General features: G+C 41.6%; 1 protein-coding gene across 2 annotated transcripts; it reads right to left on the minus strand.

The window, feature by feature from the left end:
- Positions 1-4963: 4963 nt before the first annotated feature.
- LOC118559740 (NACHT, LRR and PYD domains-containing protein 12-like) lies at positions 4964-26684 on the minus strand. Of its 2 annotated transcripts, XM_036130346.1 has the most exons (12): positions 26286-26684; positions 24894-25010; positions 24714-24761; positions 21493-23257; positions 21220-21393; positions 18056-18223; positions 17718-17891; positions 17043-17210; positions 8866-9039; positions 8329-8502; positions 7674-7844; positions 4964-6809 (listed from the first exon to the last, which is right to left on the minus strand). In XM_036130346.1, exons 1-12 carry the CDS (start codon positions 26338-26340, stop codon positions 6641-6643), a joined length of 3357 nt encoding a protein of 1118 aa, XP_035986239.1. In that variant the 5' UTR covers positions 26341-26684; the 3' UTR covers positions 4964-6640. The 2 variants fall into 2 exon arrangements, with proteins under 2 accessions (XP_035986239.1, XP_035986238.1); XM_036130345.1 differs by lacking the exons at positions 24894-25010; positions 26286-26684 and adding an exon at positions 19124-19291 and having other exon boundaries at positions 24714-24781.

Consider the following 26684-nt stretch of genomic DNA (forward strand, 5'->3'; position numbering starts at 1 on the left):
GCAACTAGAGCTTACTACGACTCACGTCTTCATTCATAAGGAAGAGTTTAGCTAGTTGTATGGCAGCAGTTGCTACACTGCAATGAGGGCAACATACGCCTCACTCTCCAATAAATAACAAGCATGGCGCTGCCCAGTGTTGTATGATGTAAGGCAAATATCTGCTTTCCAATGGCTGTCAGTAGCGTCCTCGAACTCTTCCTTTCTAATGGGCAGCCTTGAAAAATTTAATTCTTAGTTGAATGGAGAAACTTTGGAGAAAAAACTTAATAATAAAACTTATAATAAAGAAAAACATAATTCAACGATATGTTCAAGTACTTTCATTACCAACGACTGTGTCATCTTGTTACTCTAAATACGTGTGTGGAGACTACTGTGCTCCTCCCATTGAAACCTATATTCCAATTGTTTTACAATCCGGGGAAAAAATGTTTCCTACAGAGAAACAGTTTTTTGTGGATGAGGCAAAATCTGTATTTCTGTTCATTTCTGTCAGATTGGGTGGGACCAATAAGACTGATTAGAGTCTGTAATTGGCTGACTATGGTTTGTTCAGAAAACAGCCGACCAATCAAAGGGATTTCTAGCCAGCCGCACAAAGGAAACCCATTCCTGCTTAAGTACCTGTTGATCACGTGTAAATAAATCCCAGAGTTCTTCTTGTTTTCCATTTATTTAGTCCAAACGGCAAATTTGGTTAACAAAGACTCCGCCACAGCGGTCAAAAACTTGTATGCCCTTCCGGGTTCAACACCTGTCTGCTACCTGTTATCTGTCGGTTCTTATACTGGACCTAACAGCCCCATCTAGTGACCAAAAGCTAAAAATACACATATTTAGCTCCAATAATAACAGTAATAAGGATATTTTAATCTCAGAAACTGTGCTTCTATAGAAAGGCTAGACATATTGAGTCCAAAATTACTAATTTAAGGTTTATATAAGGTTATATTACAACATCAACAGGCAATTTTCTAAAAGCGTAAGAGCTCCTAAAAGGTTTTCTTAAAAGGGGACATATGATGTTTTAAAAATCTTCCTTTTCCCATTTAGAATATTCAGTTGTGGTTTATAGTGGAACTGCAGTGCTTTGACCTGAATTCCTCATTAGTGTAGCTCTACATTCCCCCTTTTTAGCCCTGTTCTGAGGTTCGTCTCAGAGCAACTCGTTTTGGTGCCGTCTCTGTAACAAATGGTGCTGGTTAACCCGATAGTCAGCCAAACACAGAGTTACGTTTAAAAGGTTTATTGTAAATGTTCAATGCAGACAGACCAGGAGTTGCTGACAGAACCAGATTTGAACAGATGCAGGTGGCACACACACAAATAAAAAAAAAACACACCACAGCGGCAGAGCACAAGTGAGGTGAGGCGACAATCTGGCAGTGAGTGGGTTATTGAGGCAGGTAGGCTGGGGAACAGGTGAGCAGAGTAAGAACTGATTAGTGGCTGCAGGTGGAACTGGTCTGGGCTGATGACTGGTGACTGAGGAGACTGAGCTGCTTGGTTAGTGGCAGGGGACAGACTGAAACTTCAAGTCCAAAACAAACCAACAAAAACCTAAATCATGACAGTCTCTTTAAATCTAAAGGACGTACTTTACCCCCCACCCCCTTCAGATCACAGAGCGTTCCACTTCCACCCTGTTTGGGCTTTGGTGTAGGATGCTGGGGGATTGATGTATAGCCCAAATGGGCAGAAGAACCAACCTAGTCACTTGATGATTGCATTGGTCATGATGGTTCTATTTTTGGTCTAAAATTAAAAAAATCCCATACTTTTTAGTCAGAAAACGTAAGAATATTTTGTACAATTACAATCAAACTATATATTTAAAATATTTACAAGTGTACTATTTTGGAAAAAAAAAAAAACATCATCCAGCAGTTTTGAGCTAACATTATGCTAGCTGCATAGACTCATAGTGTAGGTCAACAAAGCACTAAAACCTATGTGAAATGTTTTTTAACAAGTCTATACCTCAAACAGTCAAAAAACCTGATAATTAAAATTGTACTTTGAAAGGCAAGTAACTGTTTTTTTTAACTTAACTGTGCAAACCTCTCATGCAATGAGGTGCTCTTCTTTGCAGAATGAGTGGAATGGCTGACTCTACAAAAATGTGTGGCAATCTGATCAATTTCTTTCACGATTACCTAGAAACAGGGGGTGGCACAACTTACCCACTGGCACAAATCACCCCGCTCTCCCCTACACATTTTATTTACAGAAATTAGGGCTTAACGAAAAGTATGTTTAAAGCCTTCTTAAAGGTTATTTTTAAAATAATTTTAAAACATCAGATGAAAAAAAAATTCATCTGATACACCAGCTTCATCAGAACGCCTATTCTAATTCGTTGAATATGCCACCTGCCAGCTATAATCTGTTGCAAACTTATTTCAGTTCCATGATCATCTTGTATAGGATATAAAAAAACTTAAAAAATAAAAATATGTACTGTACAGTGCATTGCGAAAGTGTTCAGTGTTCCCCGTGTGTATTTTATTGGAATTTTATATTATAAAGCAACATAAAGTAATGCCGAATTGTAAAAGAGAAGGAAAATGACAGTTTTGTTTTTGTTTTGTTTTTTGTTACAAGAAAAAAAAATCCAAAGACGTCGGGCATGAGTTGCTATTCCACCCCATGTACTCTGATGTCCCTGAATAAAATCTATTACAGCAATTTGCCTTCAGAAGTCACCCAATTAGTTCCACATGTTTTTAATCCACTCTCATAAGTGTTCTGTGAAGACCTCAGAGCTTTTGTTGTAGCCAATAGCCGTTGTTGGTGCTCCAACACTGACTGGAAAAGGAACAGATAAAGACGTGGGTGCGGCATGATCAGAGATATTTGTCAGGGCTCTGCTGATTGTGCCTCTGCTGTGCTTGTACGTCATTCGTCTGCACGGGGGTGTCAGTTTCAGATGTGCTGTTTCCTGCTGTCCTTTTTCAGATGAGGTAAAATATTGTTTTTGTCAGTCCTCCAGGCCTTAAAGACCAGAACACCTGGGAGTGTGTCTTGTGAGGGGAGTCTCTTTTTCTGTCATGTCCACCTCCCTAATTTACACCAACTGCAATTTATAGCCATGACCCCTTATGTCTGCGAGATCTGACCCTGTTGGTGTAATTCATTTGGAGTTCCAACATTTGCTGTGTTAACTGAGAGGGCCTGCATGTTAACTTTGCTGTGAGGGATTGCTGTGGTCAATCACTAAGGTTTATGTTAGGGTCTCCTTTGACTTGTTCGGCATTGTGAAGTATTTTAATATGTTGGCTGGAGTATTTTTTGTTGTTGTTGCAATAATACATTTTACATATATGTTAACTTGGTGGAGTCTCTAAATTACCCTTAGGTGTGATTGTGTGCCTGCATGCATGGTTGTTTGACCCTGTGCGGATAAGCGGATGCCGGATGGATGAATATATGGAACTTGTTTGAGGGACTTGACTTTTATTGAACTTGCTTTGCAACATACAGAATAAGACTTGTTCCAGTTCAGTCAGACTGGTTTGTGAATGTCTCCAAACAGGAGTTTTCAGGTCTTGCCACAGATTCTTGATTAGATTTAGATATGAACTTTGACTAGGCCATTGTAACCAGTATGCTTTGTCTAGTGGGAAAGTAAATCTCTGACCCAATCTTAAATATTTTACACCCTCAAACAGGTCTTCTTTTGGGATTGTTCTGTACTCATCTATCTTCCCATTATACCTCACCCCCACCCCCTATTTACTGAAATAAAAAGCATCCTGCAGCATGTTGCTGTAAAAAGCATGTTCTGCTTTGTGGATTGTGTTGTTTTGGTGTGTTTATCACAAAACGGGTTTGGTGCGTAGGCCCAAAATGGTGCTGCAAAGCCATCAACAATGCAGACGACTGTCCACTGGCTCTACGCTCTTTCAGGAGGAGTGAATGCTGCTTGTCAAGACTAGATGCACTCTGCTGGGTTTCCTCAGACAGGAAACTTTTCGACCAATCTGTCTAATTTGATAGAATTTGACTTTGTAAAGTGCCTTGACATGACATGTGTTGTGAATTGACACTATATAAATAAAATTGAATTGAATGGGAGTTTATTATGCTTTCCCTTGGGCAGCATAGCGGTGCATGTATTAGCATTCTTGCCTTAGAAGAAACAACGTTCAAATTCCTTTTTGTCTGGAGTTTGATGCCCTCCATGTCCATTGATGGGTTTTCATCATCTCCTTCGGCTTCCTCCACACCACACAAGAAAAAAAGGCATGTCAGGGTATTTGTTTGAATTGACCTTAGATGTGATTGTGTACATGCGCGATTGTGTTTCCTGCATGTTTGTTGCCCTATGATGGACTGGCAACAGATATTAGGTGCACAATGCTCATTAACTGCTGAGGATTGACGGCAGAAAGCCTGCGAGGTTTAGGGAGGTGTAGACATGGATAGATATATGTTGATGCTCTGCAGAATTATGGAAATATTTGTTGATGCTGCAAACCAATGTTTGTGATACAGCCATTAAATTACTAAGGTTGTTCATGTCCCTCTGAAAAAATGGTTTTCTGGCAGTTTTATAATCTATGTTGGTGATATTGTTACACCTGTTGAATGTATGTACAAAAAACAAAGAAATTTGCAAGGTATGGAGTCTGTTGATTAACTTTTTAAAACAAAGTAACACCTAGTGTCAAGTTATTTTCTCTATACCTAAAAGTTGACTAGGCATGGCACCCAACAGAGGAGGCTGGAAAACTCATTTTGTGTTTTTTTTCCCCTTTGGTTGGATGATGAGTTATAGCTTAATAACCTTAAACAAGGTTACATAAATTAGCCCTTGCTTCAGCAAAGACATGTACTAATCTCAATAAAATATATTACTCTTATATTTATTTAATATTTCAAATGTAAATTCTTAAAATCCATCTTGATGTATCACACATTTATAGGCACAATGCAGTAGAATTCACATCCCACTTGATAGTTTCATTAAGATTTTAATGTTAGTTTCTAAATCCATCTAATATAATACACATTTATACACACAATCTATAAAATTAATCAAATACATTCACATTTCTCTTAATAATTTACATAAGACAACAGAGATGTCAAAATCATCTCTGTGGTTGCTAATTCCCTAGGAAACAAAATGAAGCAAAAACAAAAGCAATCAGGTTTTCTGGGTGTCAATAATCAAACCTCTATTCTTCTTCAGTCCTATAATATACCCCTAAAAAAATGGCACAGCTTTCTGTGTTTTCCTCACCCCCTCTCCTGTTGCTCTGAATAAACATCCAATGGCCCAGTTTCTTCCTGCCTGTTTTGTCTTTTGATTTAGCCTAATCCTCTCATCCTTACATTTCCTGAATTGTAACAATATATGTTCTACACTTTTTATGTCTTTACATTCTAAACATGCAGCTGTTTGACTTTTACCTAATAAAAATAATGTTTTATTTAACCGCTATCTCTTTCTAAATACAAGGTGACCACACCCATTGCTTCTGACACTATACTGCCATCTTGTGTGCAAACTGCCAAATAAAATCAATAATGCTGATTGAAAAGTACGGTTATTGTTCCTGTGCAATATAACACCAAAAGCCAGTTGGCCGGGCAGCTTAAAATCAGACTGCATCCAGTAATTAAAACACATTAAATCTAGATTATATTACATGATTATTTTAATTAAAGTAGTGTTTATAACAGGATTAACCCTTTGAACACAGCACTGTTTTAATGATTGGGCCACATACGAATATACAACCTTACATTTATGAATCACAGTCTCGAGCATCCCTTTATGTGTTAATTGTACCATCAATCAATGTTGCAGTCTTATAATCCCCCCACTCCACCACCAGAGACACAGAGACAGTCGCAAACATGGCTCCCTCCAATCAAGGCCATGAGGACAAGTCGCAGTAGTTAAGAACAATAACAGCTGTTAGGCCAGTGAAGCCATACGCATATCAGGTCCTGCCGCTCCTTAAGCACACTCTCCCAAAAAGTGGATGTGGGCTGCAACGGTGAAGCAGCAGCTACCAGTCCTGCCCTGTAAAAACAGGAAGTCACACCCAAACAGAGAAACTCACATGTCTCACTGTGCAGCTGCGCAGGCTTGGCAAAGAAAAGCTACATCACTGCTGCCTTTTTTCTGCCTCTCTTTGTCGCCTGGTTATCCAGATTGTTCAGTTTCATTTTCAGTCCAACAAATTCTCTCGTGACCAAGCCACGTAGATGGGCAGGGACCACGCCTTCTGGATCAGATACCACTACAGCTTTCAGGTTCCTCCGGGCTGAACCCAAATATGCAAACATCATAATGTCATCACAGAGGTATTGAACGGACTTGAAACTCTGCTAACACATGATTGTTAAGTGGGCAAAAATATATTCATGTTGACTTGAGATTGTCAAAAAGTTAACATGTCAAAAAACCTGCAAATGTAAAGAAAATGTCACAGATATTCAGTTTAAAGACTTTCTGAAGTCTGAGGATTCCTGAAGATTATATTTAGTTGATGAACAAACTGAAAGACATTCTGTAAAAAGGCGAATAAAGGCGCGTAATGCTCAAGCAGGCATACATTTAAAAACAACCCTGATATCGTCAGTGTTTCTGTCAGTGTCACTGAGGTGGTCTGTTCTACATTCAGTCTGTCAGAATCAGTTTGAAATTGTTGTTCTGTAAATCAGTCAGCATCTTCAGACCCGATTCTCCTGGATGACTTTTGATCAGCTCCAGCTCTTTCAGGTGTGAAGGGTTTGACCTCAGAGCTACAGCCAGCAGCTCACAGGTGCTCTCCTCCACATGGGACAACCTGTGGATAAATTTGTTCAATATCACAACCAATCAAAATAGGGTGTAATACAAAGTCTATAAAGATAATGTACTAATAAATTACATTATACATAATCTGAGAATTTCTCCTAACAAATGATCACTATAATTAATCCAATTAAGCACATGGATCATAAAATTAAAGCTAAAAGAGATAAAATGCAAAGTGACACCAACTATAATGTTTTGGGGCATCAAAAAAAACATATTACTTTAATGTAGATATTAATATGTTATATCACATTACTTTAAATCATTGGTTATTTTTGTTAGTTTTTTTAATTTCTGAAGAGTACATGAGGTGTCTCAAAATGGGGTATAAAAATAGCAGATCAGGTGTATGGAAAGTGAGCGGCACAGCAAATGTTTGGTGGCTTTGCCAACTGCTTTATTCTAGGAATAACAGCACAATGTTCAGTGCTTCTTCTCTAGTGAGCAAAGCTCTGATGAGGAAATTGAAGCTGTTCTCCAAATTAATCTTCCACTATTGTTGTTTGATCAAATTTACCTGTCACTTCATAAATTAATCCACATTTACCACCCTTGACCGACAACATGAATGAGCTCATCAAAAGAAATTCAGGTTCTTCATTTAAATATTTTTCTAAGGCCTCAAAACTGAAATTCAAACTGATAATCAAAGTTGTAATTTCTTCATGATTTTCACTTGCTTTTTCTGAATTTTGTAACCAATGAAATGTTAATGAAGTTAAAAGGTAACCATCAGACAAAATCATTATTTGTTGTTGTTCTGCACAAAACACTTCGACAACCAATAAACACTCATCTCAAATCTACTGTAGCCCTGCTGTAAAAGGGCATAAATTATTGCATTTGGTCTCACCTCAGTACCTCTAGTTTACATTCGGCTTTGCTTAACCAATCACACACCAGCTTCAGGCTCTCGCTGGTGATGGGGTTGTACGAGAGGTTGAGCTCTCGGAGGAAAGAGCAGCGGCTAAAAGCCAAAATCAGAGGCTTGCATCCATCTGGTGTTGTAAAGCAGCAGCTCAGGCTGCAGGGAAAGATTTAAATTGTTATTATTAGGATTGTTTTTTATGTAGCAGCTCTCACTGAAAAGGCAGCAGTGATTCAGGGAACTGGATAATGAAGCCTTTTGACCTGTCTAAACTAAAACATTTCTACACAAGAATTATAATATTTGTTTATTATTTCAGAACAGTAAAGCTAATTGATAATATATAAGCAGCATAAATTGTAAAAAAGCATCCACACATTTAGCACTAACTTGTTTTGTTGAACAAAACTGTTGCTAAAGGTTGCTTTGACAGTTTGCAATATGGCCGGTTTAAGTTGTGAAAATACAAGTTATCTGTGGTAAAATTGGTTGAGAACCAGTTTGCTAGTACTTAAGTGAATTAACAATTCACTCTACAGCAGAATTAACACCATAAATTATGACTTGGGTGAAATATTGTATCACAGAGAAAACAACAGGAAATGAAGCATGTGACAGGTGTGTTGCACATGGTACGCACTTTAGTATCTCTAGTTGACAGCTGTGGTTTTCCAAGAATGCTGAGAGTTTTTCAACACTTTCTTCTTTAATGATGTTTCTTTCCAGATCCAGGACTCTTAAATGGGCCGGGTTTGTCAATAGAGATGACAACAACGCAGCAGAGCCTTCATCTTTAAAGCGACAAGCTGCAAGTCTGTGGACAAGAAAAGTTTTAACTTTAGGTTGCTCAAACATTCGGAACTGAACTGTAAAAACTGACAGAAAAAAAGGGGCACCTGATGGTGCCTTACCGACTATAATGCACACCTTTGTGTCATGAATTATTTAATTACTGTAGTTTGCAATATGGCACAGTTGCTAAAATACAAGTTATCTGTGGTAAAATTGGTTGAGAACCAATTTGCTAGTACCTCAGTGAATTAACAATTCAGTCTTCAGCAGTATTTACACCATAAATTATGACTTGGGTGAAATATTGTGTTAGGTTTTTATCTTGATCACAGAGAAAACAACAGGAAATGAAGCGTGTGACAGGTGTGTGGCACATGGTACGCACTTTAGTGTTTCTAGTTGACAGCTGTGGTTTTCCAAGAGCGCTGAGAGTTTTTCAACACTTTCTTCTTTAAAGTAGTTCCATTCCAGATCCAGGACTCTTAAATGGGCCGGGTTTGTCAATAGAGATGACAACAACGCAGCACAGCCTTTATCCTCAAAGCAACAATCTGCAAGTCTGTGGATAAGAAAAGTTTTAACTTCTGGTTGCTCAAACCTGTGGAACTGAACTGTAAAAACTGATAGAAAAAAGGGGCACCTGATGGTGCCTTACCAACTATAATCCACACCTTTGTGTCATGAATTATTTATTTAACTGCCTACATCTTTTTAAATTTCTCTTTCCAGAGCTGACTGGCTGAGCAGGTTATGAAAATGTGTGTCTTTTCAAAGCCTCTCTGATATCCTGAATCTAAATTTGTGCTGATATTGTTTCAAGAACATATTCCAGAGCTACATTAATGCTCTGATGGACAGTACCAGTCAAAACTTTGGGATCACCTTCTCATTCAATGGTTTGTCTTTATTTGTGTTATACTTCCACTGGGATCTCTGTCTCTTAACGACAGTTAGAAAACCATTTCAGGTGACTGACCTCATGAAGGTCGTTGAGAAAAGGCCAAGAGTGATCAAAGTAGTCATCAAAACAAAGGATGGGTATTTTTTTTAAAAAAGCTCAGATATACAAGATGTTTGAGTTATTTCTCAATTTTGTGTTTAACACATATATACTTTTGAGTCATAGTTTGGATGACTGAAAAGTATATATGTATCTACTTCCGGTGGCGCCCGGTGAGGCAGCGGCTGCGAACAGCTCCGACCAACTCTCGACATTTTTCACAAAAAATGCCGCCAAACTCGCTAGAAATCTCTCATCTACCCAGCCGATCAGTACTAAACCGCGAGCGCCTGTTAGAGTTACGGTCATGTGGTGGTTTTGGACTTTTAACTACTGCTCGACTGTTTACGTGACTGCGGGATTTTGCGGAGTACAGCCCCGGAGGCCTGTGAAGCGGCGGTCTCGACGTGCAGCTCACGCCGGTGGAGAGCAAAACGAAGGCGGTGTAGCCGAACGAAGAAGCGCGGTTGCCGGGGTGGAGCAGCAGCCAAGCTAAAGGCTAACCCATTCAGATCGCCGCTCCCGTCCATCTGGCTTTCCAATGTCCGCTCACTGGACAAAAAAATAGACCATTTATAACTCGAACTTTCTGCAAAGAAGGAGTTAAGAGAATGCTGCGCTCTGATTCAGACCGAGACATGGCTCAACTCAACAATCCCAGACCAAGCCGTTAGCCTGGAGGGACTAGCCACCTTCCGCGCCGACAGGAGCACAGAGCTCTGTGGTAAGACCCGTGGAGGCAGTCTCTGCGTTTACACCAATAACAACTGGTGAAAAAATGCTAGAATAATCAAAAGTTTTTGCTCTCCGGACATCGAGACCCTGATTATTAGCTGCAGACCTTTTTATCTTCCTAGAAAGTTCACTGTGGTTATTATAACAGCAGTGTATGTACCTCCGAGCGCTAAAAGAGGTCTTGAGTGCTCTGTATAAGACTATCTCCGAGCTGCAATCTACACATACGGAGGGCATTTTCATCATTGCTAGAGATTTCAGCCAGGTAAATATGAAAACTCCGTCCGTCCGTCTGTCCGTCTTCTTCCGCTTATCCGGGGTCGGGTCGCGGGGGCAGCAGCTTCAGTAGGGAGGCCCAGACATCCCTCTCCCCAGCCACTTGGGCCAGCTCCTCAGGAGGAATCCCAAGGCGTTCCCAGGCCAGCCGGGAGACATAGTCCCTCCAGCGTGTCCTGGGTCTTCCCCTGGGCCTCCTCCCGGTGGGACGTGCCCGGAACACCTCACCAGGGAGGCGTCCAGGAGGCATCCTGACCAGATGCCCGAGCCACCTCAACTGGCTCCTCTCGACGTGGAGGAGCAGCGGCTCTACTCTGAGTCCTCCCCGGATGTCTGAGCTCCTCACCCTATCTCATTTCAGCCGCTTGTATCCGGGATCTCGTTCTTTCGGTCACGACCCAAAGCTCGTGACCATAGATGAGGGTAGGAACGTAGATCGACCGGTAAATCGAGAGCTTCGCCTTTTGGCTCAGCTATCTCTTCACCACAACGGATCGGTACAGCGCCCGCTTCACAGCAGACGCTGCACCAATCCGCCTGTCTCCCGCTCCATCTTCCCCTCATTCGTGAACAAGACCCCAAGATACTTGAACTCCTCCACTAGGGGCAGCACATCCTCCCCAACCCGGAGAAGGCACTCTACCCTTTTCCGGTTCAAGATCATGGTCTCGGATTTGGAGGCACTGATTTTCATCCCGGCCGCTTCGCACTCGGCTGCGAACCGTTCCAGTGAGAGCTGTAGATCACGCCATGATGAAGCCAATAGGACCACGTCATCCGCGAATAGCAGAGACACAATCCTAAGGCCACCAAAACGGATCCCCTCAACACCTTGGCTGCGCCTAGAAATTCTGTCCATAAAAGTTATGAACAGAATCGGTGACAAAGGGCAACCTTGGCGGAGTCCAACTCTCACCGGAAACGAGTCCGACTTACAGCCGGCAATGCAGACCAGACCAGACAGCGGTCGTACAGAGACCTGACAGCCCTTATTAAAGGGCCTGGTACTCCATACTCCTGGATACCCCCCACAGGATCCCTCGGGGGACACGGTCGAATGCCTTCTCCAGATCCACAAAGCACATGTAGACTGGTTGGGCAAACTCCCATGCCCCCTCCAGAATCCTGCTGAGGGTGTAGAGCTGGTCCAGTGTTCCACGGCCAGGACGAAAACCACACTTCTCTTCCTGAATCTGAGATTCGACTATCCGACGGACCCTCCTTTCCAGAACCCCTGAATAGACCTTACCAGGGAGGCTTAAGAGTGTGATCCCTCTGTAGTTGGAACACACCCTCGGGTCCCCCTTTTTAAATAGGGGAACCACCACCCCAGTCTGCCAATCCAGGGGAACTGCCCCCGATGTCCAAGCAATGTTGCAGAGCCGCGTTAACCAACACAGCCCCACAACATCCAGAGCCTTAAGGTACTCAGGGCGAATCTCATCCACCCCCAGGGCCTTGCGACCGAGGAGCTTTTTAACAACCTCGGCAACCTCAGCACCAGAGATGGGAGAACCCGACCCAGAGTCATCAGGCTCTGCTTCGGCAATGGAAGACGTGTTGGTGGGATTAAGGAGGTCTTCGAAGTATTCCGCCCACCGAAACACGATGTCCCAAGTCGAGGTCAGCAGCACACCACCCCCACTGTAAACAGTGTTGGTACTGCACTGCTTCCCCCTCCTGAGACGCCGGATAGTGGACCAGAATCGCTTCGAAGCCGTACGGAAGTCTTTCTCCATGGTCTCTCCGAACTCTTCCCACGCCCAAGTTTTTGCCTCGGCGACCAGCCGAGCCGCCTGCCGCTTCGACTGCCGGTACACATCAGCTGCTTCCGGAGTTCCACAGGCCAAAAAAGCCCAGTAGGACTCCTTCTTCAGCTTGACGGCTTCCCTCACCGCTGGTGTCCACCAGCGGGTTCGAGGGTTGCCGCCGCGACATGCACCGACAACCTTGCGGCCACAGTTCCGACTAGCCGCCTCAACAATAGAGGCGCGGAACATGGTCCATTCAGACTCAATGTCCCCCGCCTCCCTCGGGGGACATTGAGGACAGACGGGGAAAGAACACTCTAGATGCAGTTTATACAAATATTAAAGGCGCATTCAAGGCAGCCCCCCGCACCCACTTGGGCTCTTCAGACCATCTATCTGTTATGCTAACTCCTGCATACAGGCCCCTGCTGATCAGAGCTAAACCTGTAGCGAGGCAGGTGAGGGTGTGGAATTAAGGAGCAATGGAGGTGCTCTAGGACAGTTTTGAGTACTCTGACTGGGACATGTTCAAAGCTGCAACAACTTATAAGGACAAGATTGACATTGTTGAGTACGGCATGACTGTGTCAGCCTACATCAACAAATGCATTGAGGACATCAGGACCACAAAGACCATCATCACCCGAGCAAGTCAACGACCTTGGATCAATGAGGAGATTCGTCAAGCGCTAAAAGCTCGGAACTCAGCCTTCAATTTTGGTGACAAGGAAGCACTTGTCATCAAGAGCCAACTTGAACCATGCCATCAGGTTAGCAAAGCGGAACCATAGTCAGAAAATACAGGAGCTTTTCCATGACGCCAGCAACACATGTGGAAAGGCATACGGGCGATCACTGAATACAACACGCCCCCCCCCCCCCCCCCCCACCCCCCCGGTGGGTGAAGTTGATGCTGACTTCCTTAATGGACTAAATAACTTCTTTTGGAGGTTTGAGGCACTAAACAGAAATCCAGCAGAGAAAGCTGTTCCCCATCAGGAAGAGGAGGTCCTCCGCCTTGACACTGCCGATGTGTGGAAGACTTTGAGGAGAGTCAACCCGCAGAAGGCCCCAGGTCCCGACAACATACCTGGGCGGGTGCTCAAGGAGTGTGCAGGTCAGCTGGCTGGTGTCCTCACAGACATTTTTAACACCTCGCTGGACCAAGCCACAGTGCCAGCATGCTTCAAGTCTGCCTCCATCATTCCGGTGCTGAAGAAACCTCAAGTCACCTGTTTGAATGACTACCGGCCTGTTGCACTGACTCCCATCATTATGAAGTGCTTCAAAAAGCTGGTGAAAGAACACATGGTCTCCAGTCTCCCCCAAACATTCGACCCGTTCCAGTTTGCCTAACGACGGAACCGCTCCACTGAGGACACCATCTCCTCTGCTCTTCACCTAAGCCTGGCACACCTGGAGGAGAAGAACACGCACGTGCAGATTTTGTTCCTGGACTTCAGTTCGGCATTTAACACCATCATCCCACAGCATCTGGTGGGAAAACTGGAACATCTGGGCTTCAGCACACCCCTTCGAAACTGGCTGCTAGACTTCCTCACCAACAGACCCCAGTCGGTCCGGGTCCGACAGAACACCTCTAATGTCATTACCCTCAGCACGGGCTCCCCTCAGGGCTGCGTCCTGAGCCCCCTGCTGTTCACTCTGATGACACACGACTGCGCTCCCAGGTTCACCACCAATCACATCGGAAGTTTGTTGTGTCATCAGCAAGTTTGCTGATGACACAATGGTGGTGGGCCTGATTAGAGACAACAACGACCAGGACTACAGAGAGGAGGTGGAGCAGCTGATGGGCTGGTGCAGAGAAAACAGCCTGACCCTGAACGTGGAGAAGACGAAGGAGCTCATCGTCGACTTCAGGAAGAACCAGCCTCACCACGCTCCACTGCTCATCAACAGCTCAGCTGTGGAGGTGGTCAGCAGCACCAAGTTCCTGGGGGTGCACATCACGGACAACCTCAGCTGGTCTGTGAACACCACGTCACTGGTGAAGAGGGCACAGAGGCGATTATACTTCCTGAGGAGGATGAGGAGAGTCCACCTGCCCCCGCCCATCCTCACGACCTTCTACAGAGGCACCATAGAGAGCATTCTAACCAGCTGTGTCTCTGTGTGGTGTGGAGGCTGCAGTGCCTCCAACTGGAAGAATGTGAGGAGAGTGGTGAGGACAGCAGAATGGATCATCGGGGCTCCTCTTCTCTCCATAAAAGACATCTCAGTGCTGCGTGTCCCGAACCCGAAACATCATCGGGGACCCCTCACACCCCCACCATGTTGCTGAACCTGTTGCCCTCTGGGAAGAGGTTCCGCAGCATCCGCTGCAGGTCCACCAGGTTCTGCAAAAGCTTTTTTCCCTGCTGCCATCAGACTGTTGAACTGCTGCTGAACTGCTGAACTATAACCCATAACTCTGCACAACATTCGTATATTGCACATTTCGCACCATTGCATCTCCATCTAGCAGTACAAATGCTGCCGAACTCTTAGTTTTAAATTCTGTACATACAGTATGTCAGGATGCAGCGTGAGGGCTGCATGCTGAGCCTCTCTCCCTCTCTCTCTCGTTACTGCGCAGCCTGATGGGTTTCACCTGGCAGGCTGCAATCAACTCGCTACTGCTTCCACCTGGTTCCACCCCTATTTAAACATACCTCTTTCTGCTCTCGTTGCCGGCCCGTAGTGTTCACTCCCGTTCAGTCTCAGCCTGTTTTCATCCTCTGTTGCGCCTCTGTCCAGAGATTTTCCCACGTCTGGTTGCCAGAGTTCCTGCGCCCGCACCTCCAAGAATCCTCTCGGCTGCACGGTGAAATCTTCAGCAACCAGAGATTTTCCCACGTCTGGTTGCCAGAGTTCCTGCGCCCGCGCCTATCTGCACCTCCAAGAATCCTCTCGGCTGCACGGTGAGATCTACAGCAGCCTCAATGTTCTCCAGTCCAGCAAATCAGCTCAACGTTCTCCAGTCCAGCAACTCAGTTCAACGTTCTCCAGTCCAGCAACTCAGTTCAACGTTCTCCAGTCCAGCAACTCAGTTCCACGTTCTCCAGTCCAGCAAATCAGCTCAACGTTCTCCAGTCCAGCAAATCAGCTCAACGTTCTCCAGTCCAGCAACTCAGTTCAACGTTCTCCAGTCCAGCAACTCAGCTCAACGCTCTCAAGTCCTCCGCTCCCGAGTCTCCTCCGGGTCAGTCCCCCCGTGCTCCTCCTGCTAGCCAGCTTCCACACCCTTCACCTCCGTCCATAAAGACTCCGGTTCCTCTCGTCATTTCACCCATCATTCTGTACAATAAAACTCACTTCAAGAACAAGCTCTGTGTGTGCGTGCTGTGTCCGGGTTCATCCAAAGACAAATCATGACAATTACGGGCCGGCCAAAGGATGAACCCGAACACGCACAGAGCCTAGGTGCGGAAGCTGGTAGGATTTGCCCCGCCTCAGTTCCTGTCTGCGTGCCCAACTTCCCGTCTGCGTGCTCAAGTTCCTGTCTGCGTGTCTCAAGTTCCCACCTTAGATCTTAGTTACCTAGTTCAGCTTTATTTTTCCAGATTCTCGTTTTTTTTTTAGTTAGACATCCAGTTCTCTAGTTTCAGTTGTTGTTTTTGAGTTATTTTGGTCCCGAGGTTTTGAGTTACTTAGCATTCTTTGGTTTTACAGTTTTCTAGTGTTCCTTTAGAGTTCTTAAGTTGGTTAGTTGTTCAGCTTTCTGATAATTTATATAGGTTTAGCCTTAGTTTGGTTTATCTAGGAATTTTGTGTTTCGGAAATATTTAGGAGGTTTTTTCCGTTTTCTTTAAAAGTATTTGAGTTTCTGTTTTGCTTTGGGTTTATTTTCAGTTTGGTTCAAGTGTTCTAGGTTTCCCTTTGGGCTTTCGAATTTTGGTTCTGAATTTTAGTTTTCACCTTAGAGTTCCTGTTTTGCTCGTGTTCCTATTTTTAGCTGTAGTTATCTAGTTTTTCATCAGTTTAGTTGAACCTGCCCTCGTCTCCACGTTCTCCAGTCCAGCAAATCAGCTCAACGTTCTCCAGTCCAGCAACTCAGTTCAACGTTCTCCAGTCCAGCAACTCAGCTCAACGCTCTCAAGTCCTCCGCTCCCGAGTCTCCTCCGGGTCAGTCTCCCCGTGCTCCTCCTGCTAGCCAGCTTCCGCACCCTTCACCTCCGTCCATAAAGACTCCGGTTCCTCTCGTCATTTCACCCATCATTCTGTACAATAAAACTCACTTCAAGAACAAGCTCTGTGTGTGCGTGCTGTGTCCGGGTTCATCCAAAGACAAATCATGACACAGTACAGATGTTTTTTTATATATTCATCTGTACTATGTGACTTTCTCCTGCATTGTTTACACTTCAATTGTTTTACTTTTAAATCAGTGCTGCACCTTATACTGTATTTTAAATCTACGGTAAATTACAAGCTGTATTCTTGCACTAATGCCCTTGCACAATCAATTTCTGCACATAGAAATGGTTTTAAAAATACTCAGCTGTACACTGTGACATCTCTTGCATTGTCTACATTTAAATTGCTTACCTTTAAATCACTGCTGCACCTCATACTGTAAACTCAATTCTTCTGCTATTTTACAAGCTGTGTGCAACGAAATTTCGTTCTGTACGCACTCTGTGTATACAAAATGACAAATAAAGCTGTCTAAGTCTAAGTCTCTAAGTCTAAGTCTATGTCTTTACAAAATCATAAAAAATAAGGAAAAGCCATTGAATGATGAAGGTGAGTGCAAACCTCTAACTGGTAGCAAGCACAGTTTAAAGATATTCCTACCTCAGGGCTTCAATTTTGCTGTGTGGGCTCTGTAGCAGTGCAGAAATTTCCTGCACCCCAGCATCACCTATTTGATTGGCTCCCAGGTCTAATTCCTTCAGGTGAATCGGGTTCAGAGCTGAGACCAGAACAGCTGCACCTTCTCTTTGTAAGTTGGTTTCAGACAGCCTTTGAACAAAATTACATGTTTGGTTACTGTTTTAAACCCAGAAGGATTGTTTTACCAAGTGGAAGGGTATAACTTTACAACAAATGCTTCCATGATTTTCCATGCAGACGTAATTAGTACATCTGGATGGCCCAGAGGCCACAGAATCAAGAACCAGTAAGGAGTCAATGAATGAAGCACACATAAAGGGTACCAGTGGGAAGAAGAAGGAAAAAGAATGACTAATCAAAATATTTTGATTCTGCTCAAAAAAGGCACATTTTATTCACATTGCATGCCAGAGTGAACAGGGTATAAACAACAGCTTAGCTCAACCTGATGATGAATCAGGGAAACTATTGGGACTGAAACAAAAAGTGTCTTACACTTAAATCTTGATATTTACTGCAAAGCAGCCACTACACAATCCTGCAATTGGTTGTTTTGACCAATCTTTTAAATGTCCTTGTAAGATATTTAAACTTGATTGAAGTTAAGACATTTCTTACTTTTTAGTCAAAGCTTACCACAATCGTTGCAGCTGGCAGTCAGGGTGCTTCAGGAAGTCAGAAAGCTGATCCACCGATGTTCTATCGAAGCTGTTCCTGCTCAGATCCAAGTTCTTTAGGTACGATGGATTGGAGTAAAGAGCGGATGCCAGGTCTGTGCATCCTTTTGCCTTAAGACCGCACTCAGACACCCTGTAGAGAAATTATCTTGTTTCATCATGACCCGATGGAAATTCCCACCTAATCAAAAAGTCATTTACACAAAATGTTCCAAATCGTGAACTCTTTTGCACCATCCACATGGCAAACAGATCTGATCTAAGATTAGTATTTATTAAATCTGGTAAATGTTTTACCTCAGTGTTTCCAAATAGCATTTCCTGAGAACACCAGAAAGAAGCTTCATTCCCTCATCATGAAATTTGTTTTTGCTGAGATCCAGCTCTCTCAGATAAGATGGATTGGAAGCTATACATCTGGCCAAATGCTGACATCCTTCTGTTGTTATGCCGCACTGTTTTAATCTGGATCACAGAAGAAAAGTGTCAAGGTTCAGATAAAAACAGTAACATTAGAAACAAAGATTGGTTCCCAGTTATGAGATTACAGATGCTGGAGTTGCTGAAAGCAGGTACTGGGAAACAGATGTGGCACACATAAACAAATGGAAAGTTATCTCGGGGTAGCATGTACATGTACCTTAAAATCTTTGCTTTTTCAGTCTGACAGTGACATGCCGACTATAGACTACATGGGTGGGATGGACCTCTCCACCAGGGGTTTGTCCTTACAGATCTATATTTAGGCTGATGTAACCGTCATTCAGGGTTTTCTTTTCCTCATTTAACTTTATCCTGCATCGTGATCAATCTGAGAGCCCAGTACTGAGATGTACCATTTTTCTGGCCTGTTTAGATTCATTGTGATAAAGTTCAGTTTCTGTCTCAAGAGTAATTTCTTACTAAATAAGTCATTAATAAAAAAAACTTTTATATTGCCTTGCAATACAAAAGTTGTGGGTTAGATTCCAGCATCCTCGTGTCCCATGTCGCTGTGCCCCATGGCAAGGAACTTAACTCCAGGTTTCCTACTGATCTGTCTATCGGTATATGAATGCATGATTTTTACTGAGTGCGCCTGGGTTAATGTGGCTCCAGTGTGTAGAGTTCGGTTTATTCACCTATCCAGGAAGCTTTCTCAATTCAAAAAGTCTGAAGTAATATGGAGTATCAAGCATTATACTACTGCACAACATAAAAAGCTTGATACTCCACATTACTCCAGACTTTTTGAATGGAGAAAGCTTCCTTGATAGGAAGTGAAACGTCTTTAAACTATGTAAAACAAGTCCAGTTGTTTTGTTTTTTACTTTATTTTTTTGGAATGACCATGACCTGGATGACAGAGAATTTTCACCAGCATACCTCAGAGTGTCCAAACAGCATGTCTTGAGAACATCAGAAAGAAGCTTCATTCCCTCATCATCAAATGTGTTATGGCTGAGATCCAGCTCCCTCAGATGAGATGGATTGGAAGTTATACATCTGGCCAAATGCTGACATCCTTCTGTTGTCATGCCACACTGTTTTAATCTGGATCACAGAAGAAAAGTGACAAGGTTCAGATAAAAACAGTAACATTAGGAACAAAGATTGGTTCCCAGTTATGAGACTACAGATGCTGGGGCTGCTGAAAGCAGGTACTGGGAAACAGATGTGGCACACATAAACAAATGGAAAGTTATCTCGGGGTAGCATATATATGTACCTTAAAGTCTTTGCTATTTCAGTCTGACAGTGACATGCCTACTATAGACTACATGAGTGGGATGGACCTCTCCACCAGGGGTTTGTCCTTGCTGATCTATATTTAGGCTGATGTAACCGTCATTCAGGGCTCTCTTTTCCTCATTTTACTTTTTCTTGCATCGTGATCAATCTGAGAGCCCAGTACTGAGCTGTACCATTTTTCTGGCTTGTTTAGATTCATTGTGGTAAAGTTCAGTTTCTGTCTCAAGAGTAATTTCTTACTAAAGAAGTCATTATTAAAAAAAGACTGTCTGGGAGGAATACCAACAGGGTGCGGTAATCTTTACAGCCTAATAATCTTTTGAGGCAAATATTTACTGCTTTAAAATACAATGACAATAAAAGATAATCTCTGTACCAGTAATGTGAATCAGATGAATAACTTCTGTACTTTAAACCATTAAGTTATGTTAAACATATGACCAGGGGCATTTCTTTCAAGAATAGAGCGCTGGATGAACTCCTCCGTATGCCCCCTTCCTTTGCAAAGCTTGTTGTGAAAAAAAAAGAAGCATTTTCTTATGTTGATAACTAAAAACTTTGACAATGATATTACGGCAGGCCTGATTCATTAAAAAAACATAACACAAAAAATAATTTATTTGAATCTAATGCCTTGGGTCCATATTTAGCTTCATTAACCAGGTAAAACAAAATGTTCATACAGTGCTTACACTATGCACAACACTGCTCCCTATTGAGCTGACATGCAAAATAAGCAACAGAAAATGTGTTTGGTGCAACAGAAAGATAATTGTTGTTTTTTTCCAAAAGCAAACAGGCTCTAAGGAAACTGGACTCTCGCTCAGCATATTTCTGAAAATGTTTTGAGACCTATCAAGGAGCCTTTGTCATTTTTGGCAGCTCACACTTGAGCAACCTGTAGATGGAGTGCTTATATTTAAAACGTTCCAGATCTTAAACAAATCACCCTTTGTATTCAGAGTTAGAGTAACAAATTCAGTACAATCTGGGAATATATAATCCAGATCTTTTACTCTGTTATGCATCTGCTTTATTGTGTTTTAATCTTTTTTTATAACAGTTTGGCTTTTGTAACTTTCATTCAGCTCAGGGCCACAGATTTATGTCCAGCTTCGTAGTGATGACACCAGCTATAAGCTGTTTTAACTTTCATTCATGCACAGTTGAGCCCCAAATGATTTATAACACCGCCAGAGATTTAAAATGATTTTCGTTTGACCAAGAAGTTTGATTCTGATAGGACATGAGACAGGTATCGCTCAAAAGATTATATATATTTTGAATAGCCAATTTATTTACATTTAAGTACAACAATTACATGTAGAAAATTTGGTGCAACTTTTTCAATAATGAGAGGGAAAATCTTTTGGTTTGTCCAATAACTTCTTAGGAGTTCTTGAAATGGAGTGCTTCCCTTGCAATACAAAAGTTGTGGGTTAGATTCCAGCTTCCTCATGTTACATGTCGCTGTGCCCCAAGGCAAGGAACTTAACTCCAGGTTTCCTACTGATCTGCGTATCGGTATATGAATGAATGATTTTTACTGAGTGCGTCTGGGTTAATGTGGCTCCAGTGTGTAGAGTTCGGTTTATTCACGATCACAAACTTCTTTGTTGCTAATATCTAAGTACCATTCTGAATTTGTCCAATAAACCATATTTACAAATCACCACATTCAAACTGCAAATCTATGAATTCACAAATATGAAAGGACCAAAATATTTTACCGGAGTCCTTTAAGTTTGCAGTTGGGACTCTTTAGGCTCTCAGCCAGCAGTTCTACTCCATAGTCTTTCAGACGATTTCCGCTTAAATCCAGCACTTCCAGGCCACCAGACTTCATGGTGAGAGCTGAAGAAATGTTACTGCAGCACCTGTCAGTGAGGTTACACTCACTTAACCTAAGTTGGGCAAGAAAATGAAGGTAAGCATTTTGCAAACACAATTCCTGTGCACTAAATGAAAAAGGTTTGTCCTTAACGTGAGTGTTTATTACTTACAAAGCTGTCCTTGATGCTTTGAGCACTGGTAGCAGCCTCTCTAGAACTGCATCAGATCCATGATACTTTTTCAGATCAAAAACAGACAAGTCATCATTGGAAACAAGTAGCACGAAAGCCAGAGCCGACCAGTGGGCCGGTAAAATCTTACTGACATCCCCCAACTTGTAGAACCTTTGGACTTGCTCCACAAGAGATTGGTCTCCCAACTCATTTAAACAGTGGAATAGATTAATGCCCTGGTTGGTATATGACATCTTCTCTATTTTACGGTGAATGTAGATGATTGTCTCCTCGCGGCTCTGTGGAAGTCTGTCTTTTGCTCCGAAGACTTTCCTAAGAAGCTCCTGGTTTTTATCTTGAGACAGACCCAGCAGGAACCGTAAGAACAAGTCCCATTGTCCATAATCACTGTCCAAAGCTTTATCCACTGCACTTTTATGTAGAAAAATGACCGGACTTTCTCCTCCCACAGACACCACTTTCACAGTTTTTTTGCTGAGAAGATTTTCCCCATGCTCTACGAAGGTCTTGTGTACATACAGAGCTGCAAGAAACTCCTGGACACTTAAATGTATAAAAGAGTAAACAACCTTTTTGTGAAGACCACTTTCTTTTCTTATGATCTGTGTGCAAACACCGGAATAAACAGCAGCTTGTTTCAGGTCAATGTTGCATTCTTTCAAGTCTTCTTCATGGAAGATTATGTTCCCCTTTTCCAGCTGTTCAAATGCCAGTTTTCCCAATTTCATGACCATATCTTTGTCCGGATCACCTCCGTGGTAATCTTTTTGTTTTTTCAACTCTGTCTGTTTGATCAGGAAGTGCATATACATTTCTGTTAGAGTTTTGGGGAGTTCATTTTGATCCTGATTTGACAGAAGGCTCTGAAGTGCAGTGGCTGAAATCCAACAAAAAATAGGAATGTGGCACATGATGTAAAGACTTCTCAAAGGTTTCGACAGAAGATGATCTAAGATCCTTTGAGCAACATTCTTGTCACCGATATTCTTTCGAAAGTATTCCTCCTTTTGCTCGTCATTAAAGCCTCGTACCTCTGTCACTATGTTAATGCAATTTGGAGGAATCTTATTGGCTGCAGCTGGTCGAGTTGTGATCCAGACCGAAGCTTTTGGCAGCAGTGTGCCTTTGAATAAGTTTGTGAGTATGACGTCAACTGTTGTAGTCTTTGTAACACTGCGACACATCGCGTTATTCTCAAAGTTCAGAGGATATTTGCTTTCATCCAGGCCATCAAAGATGAACAAAAGATTAGATTGCTTGTATACTGAATCTTTCAAGTCCTGGACCTCTTCAAAATAGTCACATATTAAATCAATAAGACTGACACTTTTCTCATTTATCAAGTTTAGATCTCTAAATGTGAAGGGAAATACAAAATGAAACAAATGGTTTGCTTTTCCATCTGCCCAGTCCAGAGTGAATTTCTGAACAGCCACGGTTTTTCCAATACCAGCGATTCCTTTAGTCAGAACTCTTTTTTGGAGATACTTTTCATTTGGTAAAGCGTTGAAAATATCATTGAGATGGATTTTTTTTTCTTCGTTTGTACACCTTGTGCACTCCAGCTCAATGATCTCATGTTCCCTGTTGACTTCACCACTGCCTCCCTCTGTGATGTACAGCTCTGTATAGGTTTTGTTTAAAGAAAGGTTCGAGGATTCTTCTGCCATTCCTGGAAACAGAGTCTCTGTTCTTGACCGAAGGTAGCCTTTTAATTCATCTTGACAACGTTGGATGTTCTCTGCAGGATTAAAACCAGAAATCAAATTTTATGTTATCTTGAAATATTTTCTATGTGGAAATACCATTTTTGAAACTAGTTCTGCCAAACCAAACATACCAGTGAAGGCCAATTTTACAGACCCAAAGTAAAATAAAAGACTAGAAAAAAACAACAACAAAAAAAAGAAACAAAAATAGAGGCTCACATTTTCTGCTATACAAACAAAAAAATGTAATTGCAAAAGCTGGAAGGATTCTTGTAATTAAGTTTGAAAGAACATTATTTTTTAGGTACTATGGATTATTAGATTAACTAATTCATGCAATTAAGCCTATAATTATTCATATCACTGGCATATTATATTATTTATTATTGAAAATGAGAGAAGCATATTTTAAAAAATAATAAAATATTATAAAACAGTTTCAATTTCAGAAATGCAATTCGGTTTTCAGATTCATTTCAATAAAAACTGGCAAGCAATTAACACATTTCTCTGTAAATAATGGAAAAACCTTTATAGACATTACATTAATTAAACCCTTATAATAGCTGACCATCTGATTGCATCTCTCTAATGGTATTTTTTAATTATTTATCATTGGTAGTGAGCTCCAAGGATTGAAGGCCTCCTCTTTAGCTCTACCTATGTGTTTATTTGATACTTTTATACAGTATAACAGCCAAAAGAATCTCAATGATGTGATAGTTTTCGGCACTAAAATCCCCACAGTGTTAAACCATGGTTGTCCCTCTGTGGTGTTATCCGGTATTTTACTGCCGGAGGTGAGGTGCCACAGTGTGACCCCTGGACGTGGGGACGACTGATGTGTTTGAGACAGGAGGGATTATTTTTGTCATTGGCCATGGTCAGAGTCAAGGACAAATTCAACTGGGATGGGACTGTACCCATCATTTCCTCCTGCTCTCCGGTCCCCATTCCTCTGAGAGACAACTAGATATCAGTTTAGATACTCACAATTTTTCCAGACAGGGGTCTAAAAAAGTAAGAACTCTCAGAGCTTGTATCAATTGAACAAGAATTGCAAGGCATTATTTTATTCATCTAGCCATAGCCCTTCATGTTCTAAACCAATAGAAAATGTTTGTCTGTTGTGTTCATTACTTATTATTTGTAAATATAGATTAATTTCATTATCAATAACAGCACGCTTTTAATCAAGTATTTGGCTCCAGGTTATGTTTTTCATAAGCTTTTGAAGACATGCTCTTATCTGTTGTAGAAACAAATTGCTGTGCTAAGAAATAGATTAAACTACTGGTCTTCTGGAATGCATATTAACTGATTTTACAATGGGAAAAGAAAATAATTTGCATCATATCGATTTATAGACAGCTTAATTAATGGTTAATTACTTCTTAATTATAAGGCACTGAAATCCAAATAAGGCAAATATACGTTATAGTATTAAAATGAATATTGTATCAGACACATCTCAGAGATACATATTACCTTCCAGTTTGGGAGTGACAACATTAGCTTGGTCTGTCTGGGCTGGAACTGAAACAGAAATTTACAAACATGAGTTTCTTTTTAATAGGTTTTAAGTGGATATACACAGTCCTAAGTACTAAACAAATCCAATCTGTATTATTAATATTAAATTATTTGTAAATATCTTTAAATATTTACCATGTGTACAGCTTGTGTTAAAAGTAATATTATTTGCGTGTACATTATTAAAATGGTTTGCATTGATGATGCTTCCATGGTGGGCGGAGATGACCGTGCCTTCTGTCTTATTTTGATCTGAAAGAGAACAGACATCTTAGCTTGGTTTTATTCCATTTTGTTCCACAGCTGAAATATAGCAATAAAAATTACCTTAAAAAAGCAAACTTTGTTATAATACAGTATTTAAACTTGACCTTTAAAATGCCTGCCTTTTGTGTTATTATACATATTTCTGCTTATTCTTATAGGTAAGGAAGTCTGCAAGGGTTTGGCAGGAACCTATTGTTATGGCTTGTTTAATTTGTGCAATCTTTTGCTAATAGATAAAGCTAGTCTAATTAGATATAGGCTGTGTGGAGTTCTTAATGAAACAGCTCAAGGCATCCTCAAAGTATACACGCTGGAAAACAGATAACACTTCTATGAAGACACATTCTTTCTCTTTATGTCATGGGAGGAGACCATTATTCACTGTGTCAGACTTTTTTAGCTTGTTTTACTCCCCTGTTTTCACTATCTCATTGTGGCTTTTATATTCCAGGATCAACTTACAATTTGAATTTCAGTGCATTTTAATATATTGTTGCAAAATATTAAAATTGTGTTTTGGTTGTGTAATCACAACAATGCTTGTGTGTCTAGCAGTGGTCTAGATGTTCGGGCATGAGAACTTCAGAGGTGTCAAAAGTATTCACATATACTACTCAAGTACAAGTATAGACACTAGGATTCATAAATACTTCTGTAGAAGTATCAACTCAAAAATTTGACTCAAGTAAAAATATAAAAGACCCAGATATAAAACCACCTAAAGTATTAAAGTAGAAGTTCCTAATATTGACAAATTTGCGACAGCTCCTTAGCTCTATAGTCTTTATTTCAGTCCTGCCACAACCACATCAACCCTGACAAATATGTTATAATTTCAAAGTTAGATAGGTGTTCAGCTGTTTCAACTCGGTCCTGAAGTCAGGTGTTTTCTTCTTGTTGTTGCTGAAATAATTTACGGCTATGCAGTAATCCTGAAGAGGATATTAACTACTGCAAACTTTTGGTTTATTGCCTCGCTACTCAGGTTTTCTCATGTTTTCACTGTCTAGATAGAGAATGCAGGTTTCTGTCAACTGATACTGTTTATTCTTTCCGTCTTTGCCAGCTTTCGTTAAAATGTAACTGAATAACATTCTGAACTAATCTCGTCAAGTCACCGGGTATTGTTTTTAATTATTTGAAACTTGTTTTTAGCTTTTCTGCTCCAAATAAATGTGTTTTTGAAGCAAGCTGGCTTTTTCTCAAAGCCAGTGTGTTAATCTATGTGGCTTTTGTAAGAAAATCAAGCTTTGATCTTACTTTGCTGTGATGTTGCCTCGTCGACAGCCCGCCCAGCTGCAAAGCGGTCTTCCATACTCAGTTTTTCTGACAGCCCAACTGCAGACTAAAGAAAGTTAAGGAATGCGCTAACACATAAAAAAAGTTTACCCTCCTCCCGTATGCCCATCATGACATAGTTCCTTCAGTCTGGATGTTGATGTTAAACAAGAAAGGTCCCTTTACTCCAAGCAGAAAACATTAACTAGACTTTCTCCTAACTGACATGAAAAGGAAACCTAAGTGGTCCCAGCTGCCAGTCTCTGTTGAACGTGGTCACGTGAGACAAACTTTTTTTTCACTTCCTTATGACTCACCAGACAAGCATTTGGTTGTCAAAAGCCTGTACCAGACCCGCCTGTTCAGGCTTCACAGATTTAG

Source organism: Fundulus heteroclitus, unplaced genomic scaffold (genome assembly GCF_011125445.2).
Source record: "Fundulus heteroclitus isolate FHET01 unplaced genomic scaffold, MU-UCD_Fhet_4.1 scaffold_344, whole genome shotgun sequence".
NCBI classification, from domain to species: domain Eukaryota; kingdom Metazoa; phylum Chordata; class Actinopteri; order Cyprinodontiformes; family Fundulidae; genus Fundulus; species Fundulus heteroclitus.